Consider the following 13289-nt stretch of genomic DNA (forward strand, 5'->3'; position numbering starts at 1 on the left):
TGGGTACTTGGAACGGATCAGCTCCACAGCTGGTGTAAACGGAAGTAGCTTTATTGACTTCAGTGGCATGGTGCTGGTTTAACCAGCTAAGGATCCAGCCCACTATGTTGGCCGGCCCACAGCCCCCAGCCCTGGGCCACCCGGCATGCTGCCCCCAGCCCCAGGTTGGCCAGCCAACACCAGCCCCAGCCGCAGTGGCTGGAGCAGCCCCAGCTGTGCCGGCCTGCCAACCCCAGCCCCAGCCGCATTAGCTGGCTGGAGCAACCCCAGTCATGACGGCTGACCGGAGCCCCCCCAGCCATGATGGCTGGCCGGCCAGAGCCCCCCCAGCCCCTCTCCCTTTAATCAGTTAACCGATTAAATGATATAATTTTAATTGTTTAAACTGTTAACTTTTTAAACAATATTTACATCCCTACTCTCAATGTTTCCAGACTACCGTACCCCTTTCAGGAGACTGATTTGTCTTGCGTACCCCCAAGTTTCACCTCATTTAAAAACTACTTGTTTACAAAACCAGACATAAAAATACAAAAGTGTCAGAGCACACTGTTAGTGAAAAATTGCTGACTTTCTCATTTTACCATATAATTGTAAAATAAATATTGTACTTACATTTCAGTGTATAGTATATAAAGCAGTATAAACAAGTCATTGTATGAAATTTTAGTTTGTACTGACTTCGCTAGTGCTTTTTATGTAGCCTGTTGTAAAACTAGGCAAATATCTAGATGAGATGATGTACCCCCTGGAAGACCTCTGCATACCTCCAGGGGTACATGTACCCCCGGCTGAGAACGACTGAACTAGATAATCATAATGGTCCCTTAGCCTTCCAGTCTATGATTCACCATCCCAGCCAAAATAACCAGCACTGGAGCTTTGTCCCTGGTTTTCCGACTGACCAACCTAAGCAGGGGGGAAAAAAATGGAGGGGAAGATTTCAGTACCATGGCAGAGTTTAACTCCCCGGGCTGTAATATCAGCCGGAGATTTTGGTTCAAATATGGATGAGCTCACAATTGAGTTGAATGTGTTGGTCCCAGTGGACACTTGCGTATGTTGCACAAATGCCATTCGGCAAAGCAGGGGCATGGCGGATTGCACCCAGTCCTGCCTATGATGGAGAATGGAAAAGGCTGAAGGTTTCTTCTCTCATTGCCTATATACCACTCCCTCCACCACATAATAGCCTCGTTTCTTTGCCAGCTGGAAAAATAATGGACATCAAATACATGTTCATATTTCTGTAATCGGAAAAATAAGGAGTGCATCTCATGTTTAAGGCTGAGGATGGTTTGCAGAACTGCCCAGAGGATTTGGGTGCTCAGTTCCTGTTTATTTGATTGGAAATGGCGTGTCCAATCCCTTAGGGCAGCTTTGAACATGTCAGTCTAAATGAACACTATCTGGGGTGTGGTCTAAGGGCTGCCTTCTTTGTGGTTGACCTAGGCACCACCTCTCTCTCCCTTTTCTCTACTGGTTATCATCCCTCTCATGCTTGTACCACCCATGGCCAGGCCACCTGCAGGTGCTACAGATCCTGAGACTTTTCCAGCTGCCTTGCAGGCCTGAGAGATACCCCCAGAAGCCGTTTCCAAGCCCCAGATCCTGTGATTAAGGGACTCTAGAGAGGAAGATGCTCTTGTAATTGAGGCAGTAGACAGAAGTTCAGACAATCTAGGTTCAGTTCCCAGCTCTGCTATAGGCTTCCTGTGTCACCTTGGGCAACTGCCTCTCTGCCTTATTTCCCTGCTTGTCAAATAATGTGTCGATCTTAATCTTTAAGATCACTGGTACAAGACGTGTCTCTTATTACATGCTTGTACAGCACCTAGCACAAGGGTGCCCTGATCCCAGCTGGGGCTCCTGTTATATGAATAACAGTGGTCTCACCAACTCTCTCCCTTGCCCACTTTTTTTTGTCTTTTCAGTATCTTTCTCTCAATCTCTCTCCCCCCTTGTCCTCTTTCCTTCCCTCTCTGCCCTCGTCTTTGACTCTCCTAAGCAAGGCATCCTCTCCTGGGATGCTGTGAAACACCTGCTGTTCCTAGCAGTCTGTCACTGTGATCCTAAACAAACCGTTTTGCCTCTCAGGCTGCGGAAGGGGAGGTGGGTTTTGCCCAGCGGGAGTGCTCTGCTTCCAGGGGCAATCCTGAGGACAATCACAGATTCTCCTCTCCCTGTAACTCCCTTGCCTCTTGATGAGAACGTTTTGCACGTCTATAGCCCTTGCCATCCGAGGATCTGGCAAGGCTATAGAAACATTTATGAATTAAGCCACCTAACATGCTTATCATGCAGGTAAGTAATTTTGTCTCCATTTTTCACTGGAGGAAACTGAGGTACAGACTTGCCCCAACCAGCAAGTATGTAGTGGAGTCATGAACACAACTCAGATTTCCTGACTCCCAGTTATCTGTTTTATCCAATTGGCCACCGTCTGCTTTAACCAGCAGACCACCCTCATCTCACACACGTTCACACCCACCTGGAGTTATAGAAGCTCTTATTAGAGCCATCAGTCTGCACCTGGGCCTTTTTTCGGGGCCTGGCAGCACTGCTCCTAAACCAGCGAGTAGGGTGTTGCTAATGAGCGACAGAAAACTCAACACCTTGTCAGCCCCTTAAGGGAGAGAAGGGACCATCTGCTGGCTCTTCCTTTCTTTCTTACAGGATTAAACCCTGAAAATCGTAATAGCTTGGTATAATCCCACAAAATGAGCCATCCTGTCCTAGAATCCTGATTGTGTATTCAACGTGTCTATAAGTGGCTGCTCCTACTTGAAAGATATTTGAGACTGTTAAAGCCCCTGTTTCACTGGGATTACCTTTAACATGGCTGACTGCCGATCTTCAAGCTACAGCAAAATGAGATGGGACATATTAATTGGGATCCCACACATCAGTAAGTAACATTTCTTTCTAGAGCACACCCACCATTGGTTACTTACATCTCCATTAGACTGGCATTCCAGTTAACACGTCCCTTCTCATTGAACCAGGGTTTGAAGATGAAGGACAAATGCTGTAAAGATAATCCCAAAAGACCTACTTCTGTCAGACTTTCTGAGAAATGTGGGTCCGGGGGGGGGGGGGGGGGGGAGGAGGGGGAGGGGTAGTGACGGGAAGAGTAGAACATGAAGATGGTGGTGTATGAAGGATTGTACCAGCTAGGAAACAGGGCACCTCCCTGCCATATCATCAACACCAGGGCTCTCAACACCAATTTTGCTGAAGCGTCCAATGTAATGGTTCACTGGCTGGATGGTATGTAAATGACCCTTTTGAGAGGCAGAGTGGCCATGCAGGAATATTACAGAGAGAGTAATGACATGGGGTGTGCACTCACCCCTTCTTACTGCGAGATCTCCTGAGAGTAACCTGTCACGTTGGGGTGCCTTACCTGGTGGTTAGGGCATGTGGAGGTGTGCCAATGGGCATTACCGATGTGTAGGAAATCGGCAAAGGGCACCAAGAGAATCACTGCGACTGGACTATTCGAGCTGGCACCTAACACAAGAACCACCAGGCACAGGTTGAAGTTGACCAAGGGTCTCGCTGAAGATGCAGTTAGGGTGCAATTTCTTTACCCAGAGTTCCTGTGGAAATGGACTCAGTGTAGTCAGTGAAGAGTGGAAACAAGCATGAAGAGCTTCTGAAAAGGAGCCATGGGGAAGAAAAAAAGATGCCCAGGACACGTCTTCCACGGGACTTGAGGGAACACAGCAAATGGGCTAATCTGAAAAAATTAAAGTTCTAGGGCCCGATTCTCCAAAGCGCCCAAGATCCTTCATGCTTCTCTTGTGGTGTAAGGGGGTCTTAAAGGACATGAAATATGGTCTGTGTAAAGGGGAACCTCTGCTGGAGTAGAGCAGCCCTATCCTGGCCCCACTCCCACCCCTCCTGGAGGGACAGAAAAGGGGTGTAGTTGAGTGCATTTGAACAATGGGCATTTTGTGCTCTTGCAAGGGGCTGTGAGAAGTAGAACATATGCTAGAGCAGCCTCCAGGCTGCTCTAAGTGAAACCAGAGCTTGGACAGGGCCAGCTGCCTCAGACTGTGGGGAAACACAAAGGTGGCTTCCTCCCCCTCCATCGAAGTGAAGTGCCTTTCAATTCATCCCCATGTTTTCTAGTCATTCTGAAGCAGCCCATGCTGCTTCATCAATAATTCCACTCATGCTTAAAAATCCAGGTCACTCCCATGCTCCACAGTGCTGGGGCCTGATCCAAGGCCTGTTGAAGTCAGTGGAAAGGCAGGGCAGAGGGGAAATGATCGCAGCAGGTTTGGCATCCCAACACTGTGAACAGGCACATTCCACAAATGCTGGGGCTGATCCTGTCAGGTGCTGAGCACCCTCTGCTCCCATCTCTGGGAGTTGACGGTGCTCAGGATCTTCAAGGACTGGGCCCTGAACTGGCACTAGACATTTTACTGTTCTGGCTGGAGCTGTACTGGGGGAGTGGCTCCTGGCTACGGGTGCAGAGGGAGCACACTTAAAGGGGCAGCCCCCCCTGCCAAAAGCTGTGCTAGGGGGTCAGGCAGCCAGAATCTGCCCAGGGGGGTGTCAGCCCTCTCAGACAGTGGTGTGTGGGGTATACTTAAAGCAACAGATCTCCAGAAACTGTGTTGGTGCACAGCAGGGCAGGGCAGCTGGGCTGGAGGTGCCCCTAAAACATTGGGATCCTAGGTGGCCAGATTACATGCTCATGCCCAGCAAGGTCCTGGACTGGGACCTTTGATTGCAACGGTGCTAGAGCAAATCACTCTGGTTGCATTTCTTTGCTATAGTCTTGTTTTTTGCTAGACATACTTTAGCCTCCAAAATGATTTTGCAACCCGGGCTACATAGCAGAGCGATTGTGTCATTAATGAGAACTGGTGCAGCCCTATCTCTCTGGGACTCCCTCCCTCCATCCCAGGGCAACAGAACTGAGTCATTTCCGTCCCATCCCACTCACCTTTAAAGCCTTCCCTTTTTGTCTGTTGCTGGAAAGTTCTTTATGAGCCTCTGGCTTAGAGGACGCATGCTAGGCACTAGCAAACTGCCCCGTGTTATTGTTCCTGTCTTGTCTTGTGCTAAATGCACCACACCGCTGCAGGGATTTCTTTGATTGATTTTTTGTTAAACTCCAGCAGGAAAACGAATTGTCTTTTTTTTTGGTTGGTGTCTTTTTCTTACCGCAGCATCACTGCTGTTTCTAGAATGGCACCCTGAGGTTTATGTGGGCAGTGCTGTAGGAGCTGGGCAGATGGGACCACGGCTGATGCTAAGCCCTAGCTGCCTTTGAATGGAAGTATAAATCATGTTGAAGCAGCTATGCTCCATCTTGAGCTGTGGTGGTGGTGGTTGGGGAGGAGAGAAACTGCCTATCCTACACAGAGTGGGGCTGAGGGCTTCCCCTGCACAATTGCCTCTGGCTAGCTAACCATGTCGAGCTGTGAGGGGGTAAGATAGGGATCCCCCTTGCTCATAACTTTTGTGATTTTTTTTTTAATTTTTAAAATAAAGTTGCAGCATCCCCAGTTGAATTAAGTCAAGGGGAATGGATCATCCCCAAGTGCAATCACTAGCATTTTCCTTTCGCACCTGGAGAGACGGGTCTGGGAGATGCAGGCTTTTAAACAGAAGCACTCCCCTGGCCCTCGTCGGTGGGGTCCTGTGTGACCCTCCCACATCTGGACACGTGTGTTCCTCCCACCTGATCTCCCTGCATTCTCTGACAGAGATGAAAGGGAAGGGATGTTGATTAATCTTCACTATAGGAGGAGCATCCCAAACCCATCACACCAGCCTGGGGAATTTGCAATCAGGGAGTGATACCTGGGAATTCCCGTACCCTGTGTAATGCAATGGGAAATGTAACCCCCCCACCCCCTTTGCATATCATGGTGTATTCTGCCCCCACCCTCCAGTTACTTTGAGTCACCCTCCTCAGTTCATTCCAAAGATCTTATCTCCCCTCCCACCTTTCACCCCTGCCCCACTTCCCTTAAGATAGCTAATCTGACCGACTTCTCCTTGATCCTAGATGCCCTGCTGGCTCAGGAAATCCATCTGCCATACAGCAAGCAAACACCCACATCCTCCACTGCATTTAGGCTTCTGCACTACCTGAGGACATGAGCCCTTACGGGGAAGGGGGTTGTTTATAGAAGGGCACCCACTTCTAGCTTCTATGCAGAATTGACTATGGTGCAGGATTTTAGCACCACTGGACTCTACCTCCTCCTCTAGGCTAAAAGTTTTGGTTTGAAAACTCTTATATATTTAACAGTGGGCTATTTCTTTGGCTTCTTTTTCACCAGGCACTGGTGTTTATTGAGTGGAGGGATGTGGGCAAGATAATTGTCTCTGGACCCAGTCCTCAGCTGGTGTAAATCAGCATAGCTCCACTGAAGCAAATGTCTCTGTGCCAGTTTACACCAAGTGAGGATCTGGCCTCATATGCCTCCTGGTGAGCCCACGTCCACCTCCCATGGCAAGCATGTGCTCCCAGCCTCCCCATAGTTATCAAACCCAAGTCTTTCACATTCCTCTCTGCCCCTCCTGAGTTTGCTACGGATTGTGTGGCATCTCTGGCTATAATAAGAGCTGTGATTTCATTTAACAGCAGTTGTTCTGGCCATGCCATAGTTGTTAGCTTCATCACCCCTTTGTCTCGGCCCGCATTCACCACCAGTCCCTTATAAAACCCCTAGAATGGTTCCATCTGGATGGTCAGCCCCATACAAAGAGCTGGACCCTGCCTCATTGAAATCAATGAAAGTTTGCTGGATCAGGCCCTCTCATCACCCCTCCATCTTGCAGGAAGCCATTGGGCATTTGGCCAGTGACTTCAAAAGACCATAGGCTCTGAGCCTGCAAATGCTTGGACATGTGCTTAACTTTAAGTCTGTGAGCAGTCCCAATGAAGTCAGTGGGAGTGAGTCTGCTTAAAGCCGAACACACGTATACATGCTTGCAGGGGCAGGGCCTTTATCTTTTTGAATATTAGAGACCTTTGCTGATTGCTCTCCTAGTTCCACCTAGCCTCACAGAATTTAGAAGTGTAAAATAAATATACTCCAGCACATAGTCCATCCGTGACCCTAGTGCAAGAGCAACCACTGTGCTTAGCTGCTTTTATTATTTCTCATCATTTATGGGCTGTTTGGTAAATACATAAAAAATTAACAAAGAAACCCATTTTTAAAGTGGTGGGTTTTTTTAAACATTTAATACCCATCTGTACTTATTTCAGTGCAGTTTCTCTTTACTAATATTTCTTCATTTATTACGTGGGCAGTTATCAGCCATCCACATTTCAAATAACCGAGCTACAGTAAATAGTCCAGCGTTACTCATCCGAAGAAAACATACGCACATTTTAGGAGATGCACTGAGAGTGGCAAGTAAAAAATCTCAAACCATGTTGGTCCTGATAATAAGGACACTTTATAATTCTCACAAGACACCTTTTAGAGAGGTGGGGTTGATATTCCCTTTCCACGGATGGGGAAACTGAGGTAGAGAGGTTACTTGACCTGCCCACTATCGCCCAACAAGTGAATATCAAAGATGGGATTAGATCTCAGTCGTTATTGGTTGCTAAGCCTATGCTCCCACAGACACAGTCCTCTCTTCTTCTTTGTATTATAGTGGCACATCAATGCCTCCGACTAAAGGACTGTACACAAACTTCCTGCCCCACTGAGCTGACAATCTAAACGGACAAGACTGACTCAGGATGGGAGGGGAAACAGAGGCACAGTAACTTGTCCAACATCACTCGGCGGGATGGGGCAGAGCCAGAAGTAGAATGCACGTCAGGTTCCGAGGCATAGTCCAGAGCCCTATCCAAGACCACCCAGTTGACATCATAATAATGACACCTAACTCTGATTCAACACTTTTCAGTAGATTGCAAAGCACTTTATGAAGGAGGCCAGTCTCATCACTCCCATTTTGTGGATGGAGAAACTGAGGCACAGAGAGTGGAAGTGATTGACCCAAGCTCACCCAGCAAGTCAGCAGTAGAGATGGGAACAGAACCTAGTTGTCCTGAATCCCAGGCCAGTGCTCTGTCCACTAGTCCTGCATTGCCTTCTCAGATGCAGTACTCTGAATCAGCCTGATGCAAACAGGATCATATTGCACTTCATTCTTTGATACAGCATTTTTAACCACAAAGCATTGCAACCCCTTTGCAAGTTGCTGAGACTTGCAATTAATTTTTAAGAGTAGATTTAGATTATGGGTCAGATTCTCAGCTGGTGCAAACTGGAGTTGCGCCATTGATTTTAATGGATTGCTGCTGATTTACACGAGCTCAAGATCTGGCTCCAGAGTTGTAAATCTGTCCTCTGCTATCTTTCCCCTAATCAGGTTTTGTGTCCCTGAGTGGCTTTTGTTCCTAATTTATGCAATTAGTTAATGCAGAAAGAAACAGATCGGAAAGGGAAGAAAAAGAGAAGGAAAATGAGGAGTGGGGGAGGGGGAACAGAAGGAGAGAAAAAGATGAGAAACAACGAAGCATAAACCAGAAGGAGTGTAAGAGAGGAGAGATAGAAACAGATAGCCAAAGAGAAGAAGAATAGCCTTTAGAGCAAAGGAGACGTTTAAGCTTTGCATTGAGCTCACTCAGCAGTCAGATGGGAGCAGGGAGGGGACCCTGCTTTGCCTCGGACTACAAAGCTGCTCTCTGAAAGATTTTTCTCTGACATTTCCACTAGGCTGTGGAGGAGGTAGAGGTGGAGGAGACAAGAGGGGGGCTGAACAGGGGGGCTTAGAGAAACAAAAGGAAACCAGCTGCAGAACTTCCTGAAGAGAGAGAGAGGGAGAGGATTATTTTTATTTATTTTTTTTAAAAGGAAAATTAAAAAAAAGTAGGGAAAGGAGGTTTAGCAGCCAGGATCTGTGAGCCTGCCCTGAGATCAGCCTCTTCCACAATGACCAGTGCAATCCTGAGGAGGAATTCCAGCAAACAAGGCTTACAGAACCTCATAAGGTAAGTCTGTACCTGCCTAGCAAAGGCAGAGAGGCAGGATTCTTTGTTCCATGGAGCTCTGCCCATTGATCTTCCACCATGGCAATTTGATTTGGCTAATTCCAAACTCCATGGGCTGTTTCTTCCACAGAGGGAAATGTATCCGCTTCATGACGAGAAGAATATTGTTCCGTTGTGGTATATTTGTGCACACGTATATGTAAATCAGTTGAACCTATTCATTAACAGGGCTCTGAAGCAGACAGAGCATCTTGGAAGCAGGGAAAATAAATAAACCCCAAACAACAATATCAGCAAGGCAGAGCTGAGCTTACTGATGGCTTTTCCAGAAGCACATAGTTAAAATAGCTAAACATGACCGTACTGTGATATTTACCTGAACCTGCTGAGGTTTCCTTTTGGCTTGGAGAGTTTGTATGTGTCTCAGCTGAAGGAGAGGGGCTCGGTCTAGCAAAGTTTTTTGGGGCTATTTTGTGCAATGTATGTGTGTTTTTAGGCAACAATCCTTAAAGGGCCAGATCCTCAGCTGGTGTAAATCTGCATCAGTCCATTGATTTCATTGGAGACAGAGATGCTGATTTACAGCACCTGAGCATCTGGGTGTAGTCGCTAGGGCAGAATGTTGGACAATTAGAAGATCCTTGGTTCCTTTTTTCAATAAATGCTGAGCCCAGATCTCTCTGGGAAGGATGGCTGCACTCTGCTCTGTTCAGTTACTGAGGGTGGGACTCCACTCAGTTGCAACCATGCTGCTTTCTAATGCGGTGTAGAAACACCACTTTTGCTCCTTAGACCTTTGCCTCAGTGTCCCCAACACCCGGATCATTACAGGCATTATGGAAGCTTATTGTGAACCATGCAGGAAGGTGTCGAAAGCTCAGATTCAACAGGGGAAACTCCCTGCTCTGTTCTTTACTTTAATGCTAAGTTTGACTTAGTGGTTTGGGAAATGAGAGCACTGGAGACTAATGCTCTCCTTGGAACCACACTTTGGGCATGTTAGTCTTCCCTGGGGCATACAACTTCCCCAGTGGATGCTGGTCCCAGCCTGCAGTGTGTGTTTTTGGGTAGGGGGGATTCCAGTCTCCAGGCTCAGTTCAATTTGGGGGTTCCCATTGGCACTACTGTAGCCTGAAACCTTACCTCAGAAGGGCGTCTCTCTTCCTGGATGCGAGAGGAATTTGTTCTTCATGTCCATTCAATCCAGGGACTTCCTGTACTACCCTTTTTGGGGGGGCAGTTCAATACCTGCAGGAGACCACAGAAAGACTCCCATTAACTTCACCTGGCATTGAATTGGTCCCTTGGAGAGACAGGGGGATGGTCACCTCCATTATGACCCATTCATGTTCCTCTCAGCCCTGGCTCAGGGGAATCACCCCATTTTATGGAAGCTCATTTTGTAACCATGAAATTTGGGGCTGAGTTGGAAGGTGTAAAGAAGTGCAAGTGGAATAGGACCATCAAATGCATTCAAACACAGGACACGCAGCTCAGAGAATGGACCAGAATTGAGGGCTGCTGGGCAAAACAGTTACACTAAAATAAGACTCCCCTGTTCAGTCTTCAAATCTGAACTCAAATCTGGGCTGAAACTCTTTGGAGGAGAAAAGGGTGATGAGCATGCTGCACATGCTCCAAAGATAGATAAATGGCCCAAACACTCACACATGCCCCAATCTAGACCTCCTCTTAATAGCTGTTCATAATTACTCTTAATATTGATGGGGATTGTAGGTGCCCATTCGGAAGAGTACATGCCCCCTGGTGTTTTATCAGATTAGAGGGAGATTTTATGGAAGATGCGGATTAACACTATGGTTGAGTCGGGTCGTTTGGTAAGTGGATTTTAAATTGGATTCTGGCGTGGGTGTTTGTATACATCGCCCCTGTTCCATGTGGGGAAAAAGAGATGGATTTCACCTTGGGTTACCCAGCTATAACCCCACTGAGGTCAACAGAAGGCAGGAGGGTTGCTCAGATATAGGCAGAGGACGGTCCATGCACTGTGCAGAACTTTTTCTACACAGTGAAACCCTCCTGTAGAGGAGTCATATTTCTGCACAGAACTTCGTTCTAAGTTTTGCTATAAGCAGAATTGCTGATTGCACAACTAAACTATTCAGGACTTTCTGTCTGCCTACTCTGTCACAGGACTGGTGCGGGGCTGAACTCATTCATGTTCCTAACGTGCTTTGGGATTCTTGGACTCAAGATACAACAGCAGTGCAAGGGAGTATTGCTATTATTCTGCTTTGCTACATGAATGGAGTTTCCAGGTTCACTGTAATCCCCGGGTGGTCGCACTGCAAGCCTACATAGTGCATGTGCACATCTTGGTATGTCACATTTATGTGGGTCACACAGGGGCAGACTCTGATCTTAGTCACACTGGTGTACAACTAGACTAAACTCCAGTGACTTCAGATGCTGCTGAATCACTGAGCTTTCTCCCACACTTGCCTGTTGGAGGCAAGAAGTTGCTGATGGCTTTCCCCACTTTTAGTCTTGACACTAGGGCTCTGTAACTGTGTCCAATGAAGGGACTCATTGGCAACTTGTCAGCAGCCCCAAGTTTGCATGTAATTTGCTGGAAATAAAGAGATTGCATCCATGCTTTTCTTTAGTAGGGAGGAGCTGCCCTCGGGGACTACAGATCCCAGCATACAGTGTTGAATACGAATTCAAGCAGCCCAGCTATGCTGCATGATGGGAGCTGGGAACAGTAGCCTAAAGGGGCTTCATTTTCATACTGAAGAGAAGGGCAGCCATGGGCTCCCTCAGACTCTGTGGGCTGCACTTAAGCCCTTCACTGGCCCCATTGCCCCGCATAAGCGATTCACTGCTGTGCTCCTGTGTGGTGATATACTCAGTATGTGGTGTTGTACATGTTGTCCAGTGTAGCCCAGTTGGCTAGTTTGCCATTGTTAATATTCACTGCTATCGTAGCCCAGTGGGCTAGTTTGCCTTTATTATATTTACTTCTTTGCATTGTATTCTGCTTTGAATTATGTCCAGCAGTAATGCAAGAAACCTACAAGCCTATATCCTGAAAGATACTAGCTTCAGCAAGTTAGCATAACGCTTGAGGCCTATGAACTTTGAATAGATAAACTTTGCACAGATAAAAGGCCCAGTGGAAAACCCCAAGTATTTGGGGAGCTGAAAATAAGAGTTTAAGGAGAAGTTCTGACCAGAGGTACATGAGTCAACCACAGAAGTGTCCTGGCAATGAACTGATGCTGTTTCCATAGGCATCATTTACTATCAGTGAAGACCCTAGTGGAAAAATACAGGAATGATGATTTTTCCAATTTGTACAGGCTTTGGATCGAGGCCTTAATGCCCGACGGGTGGCATGAGCGTGAGTGCTCTCTCCCCTGGCAGTTGTTCCCTGGAGGGCCATGAGCAGTATCTTGTTGCATCCTGGAGGTGGATTGTAAAACAAGCCCTTCTTGCTCTTTTTCTGGCCACTGGCAAAGTGGGGATACTGGGGGTTGCTTTGCATGAAGACACTAGACAGGAGCACGTCATTTGCATCTGAAAAGTTGGTGACTGGAAAGTGTCCATCAGGCTAACAGAACCCAGGGATATGCCTGATGATTGCAGAGAATACCCAGCGCAAGTGACTGTAATTAACTAGAAATGACATCCGAAAAGAATAGGCAGTTTACAAGCTTATCTCATTCTTCTTCTCTCCAATGTGTACCTAGGATCTCCCATTGTTGGGCATGGTCTCTATCAGTCAGTGGATTGCAAAAGAGCATCCATCAGACATCAGGCTGCTTTGTCTTGTTTGTAATAAGTTAGCAATGACAATACCTGCGAGACAAGGTGGGTGAGGTAATAACTTTTATTAATATCTTGTAAGAGCTCTGTGCAAGCTCGAGAGTTTGTCTCTCTCACTGATAGAAGTTGCTTCAATAAAAGATATTACCTGGCCCACCTCATCTCTCTAATGTCCTGGGACCAACATGGCTATAACAACACAGCATAAAATAATGATAATACCTAGCTATGGGACTTTGTATTTTCAGATCTATCTATCTATCTAATGAATTCTTATCAATAAGATATGCAGCTATTGCTTGTCCTTTTGATTAATTCAGTTCACCAGGCACCCCTGCTAGAATTTTATCTTCTCTGTATTTATTGAGTCTCAAGTGTTGTACAATAGAATATTACTATTTAATTAACCTACAAATCAACTTCTTCATAAACCTGTTGTACTGTATGTGCCTCTGTTCAATAGTGGTTTAAATAGCATCTTTCACGGATACAGCTTCCACTGTCTTCT

General features: G+C 46.8%; 1 protein-coding gene across 5 annotated transcripts in view; it reads left to right on the plus strand.

Moving 5' to 3' along the window:
• Positions 1–13289, plus strand: part of LSP1 (lymphocyte specific protein 1) — an 84298-nt gene that overhangs the window by 11411 nt on the left and 59598 nt on the right. Inside the window, exon 1 of one of the 5 annotated variants that reach the window (XM_048854224.2) lies at positions 8506–8992. The exons of 3 other annotated variants lie outside the window; for them this stretch is intronic. In XM_048854224.2, the coding sequence (XP_048710181.1) occupies positions 8934–8992 (59 nt within the window). In that variant the 5' untranslated portion in view covers positions 8506–8933. Of the gene's footprint in view, positions 1–8505; positions 8993–13289 lie in introns of those variants that run through there. One more of the 5 variants, XM_048854223.2, reaches the window with a different exon arrangement.

The sequence above is a fragment of the Caretta caretta genome, chromosome 6 (genome assembly GCF_965140235.1).
Source record: "Caretta caretta isolate rCarCar2 chromosome 6, rCarCar1.hap1, whole genome shotgun sequence".
NCBI lineage: Eukaryota > Metazoa > Chordata > Testudines > Cheloniidae > Caretta > Caretta caretta.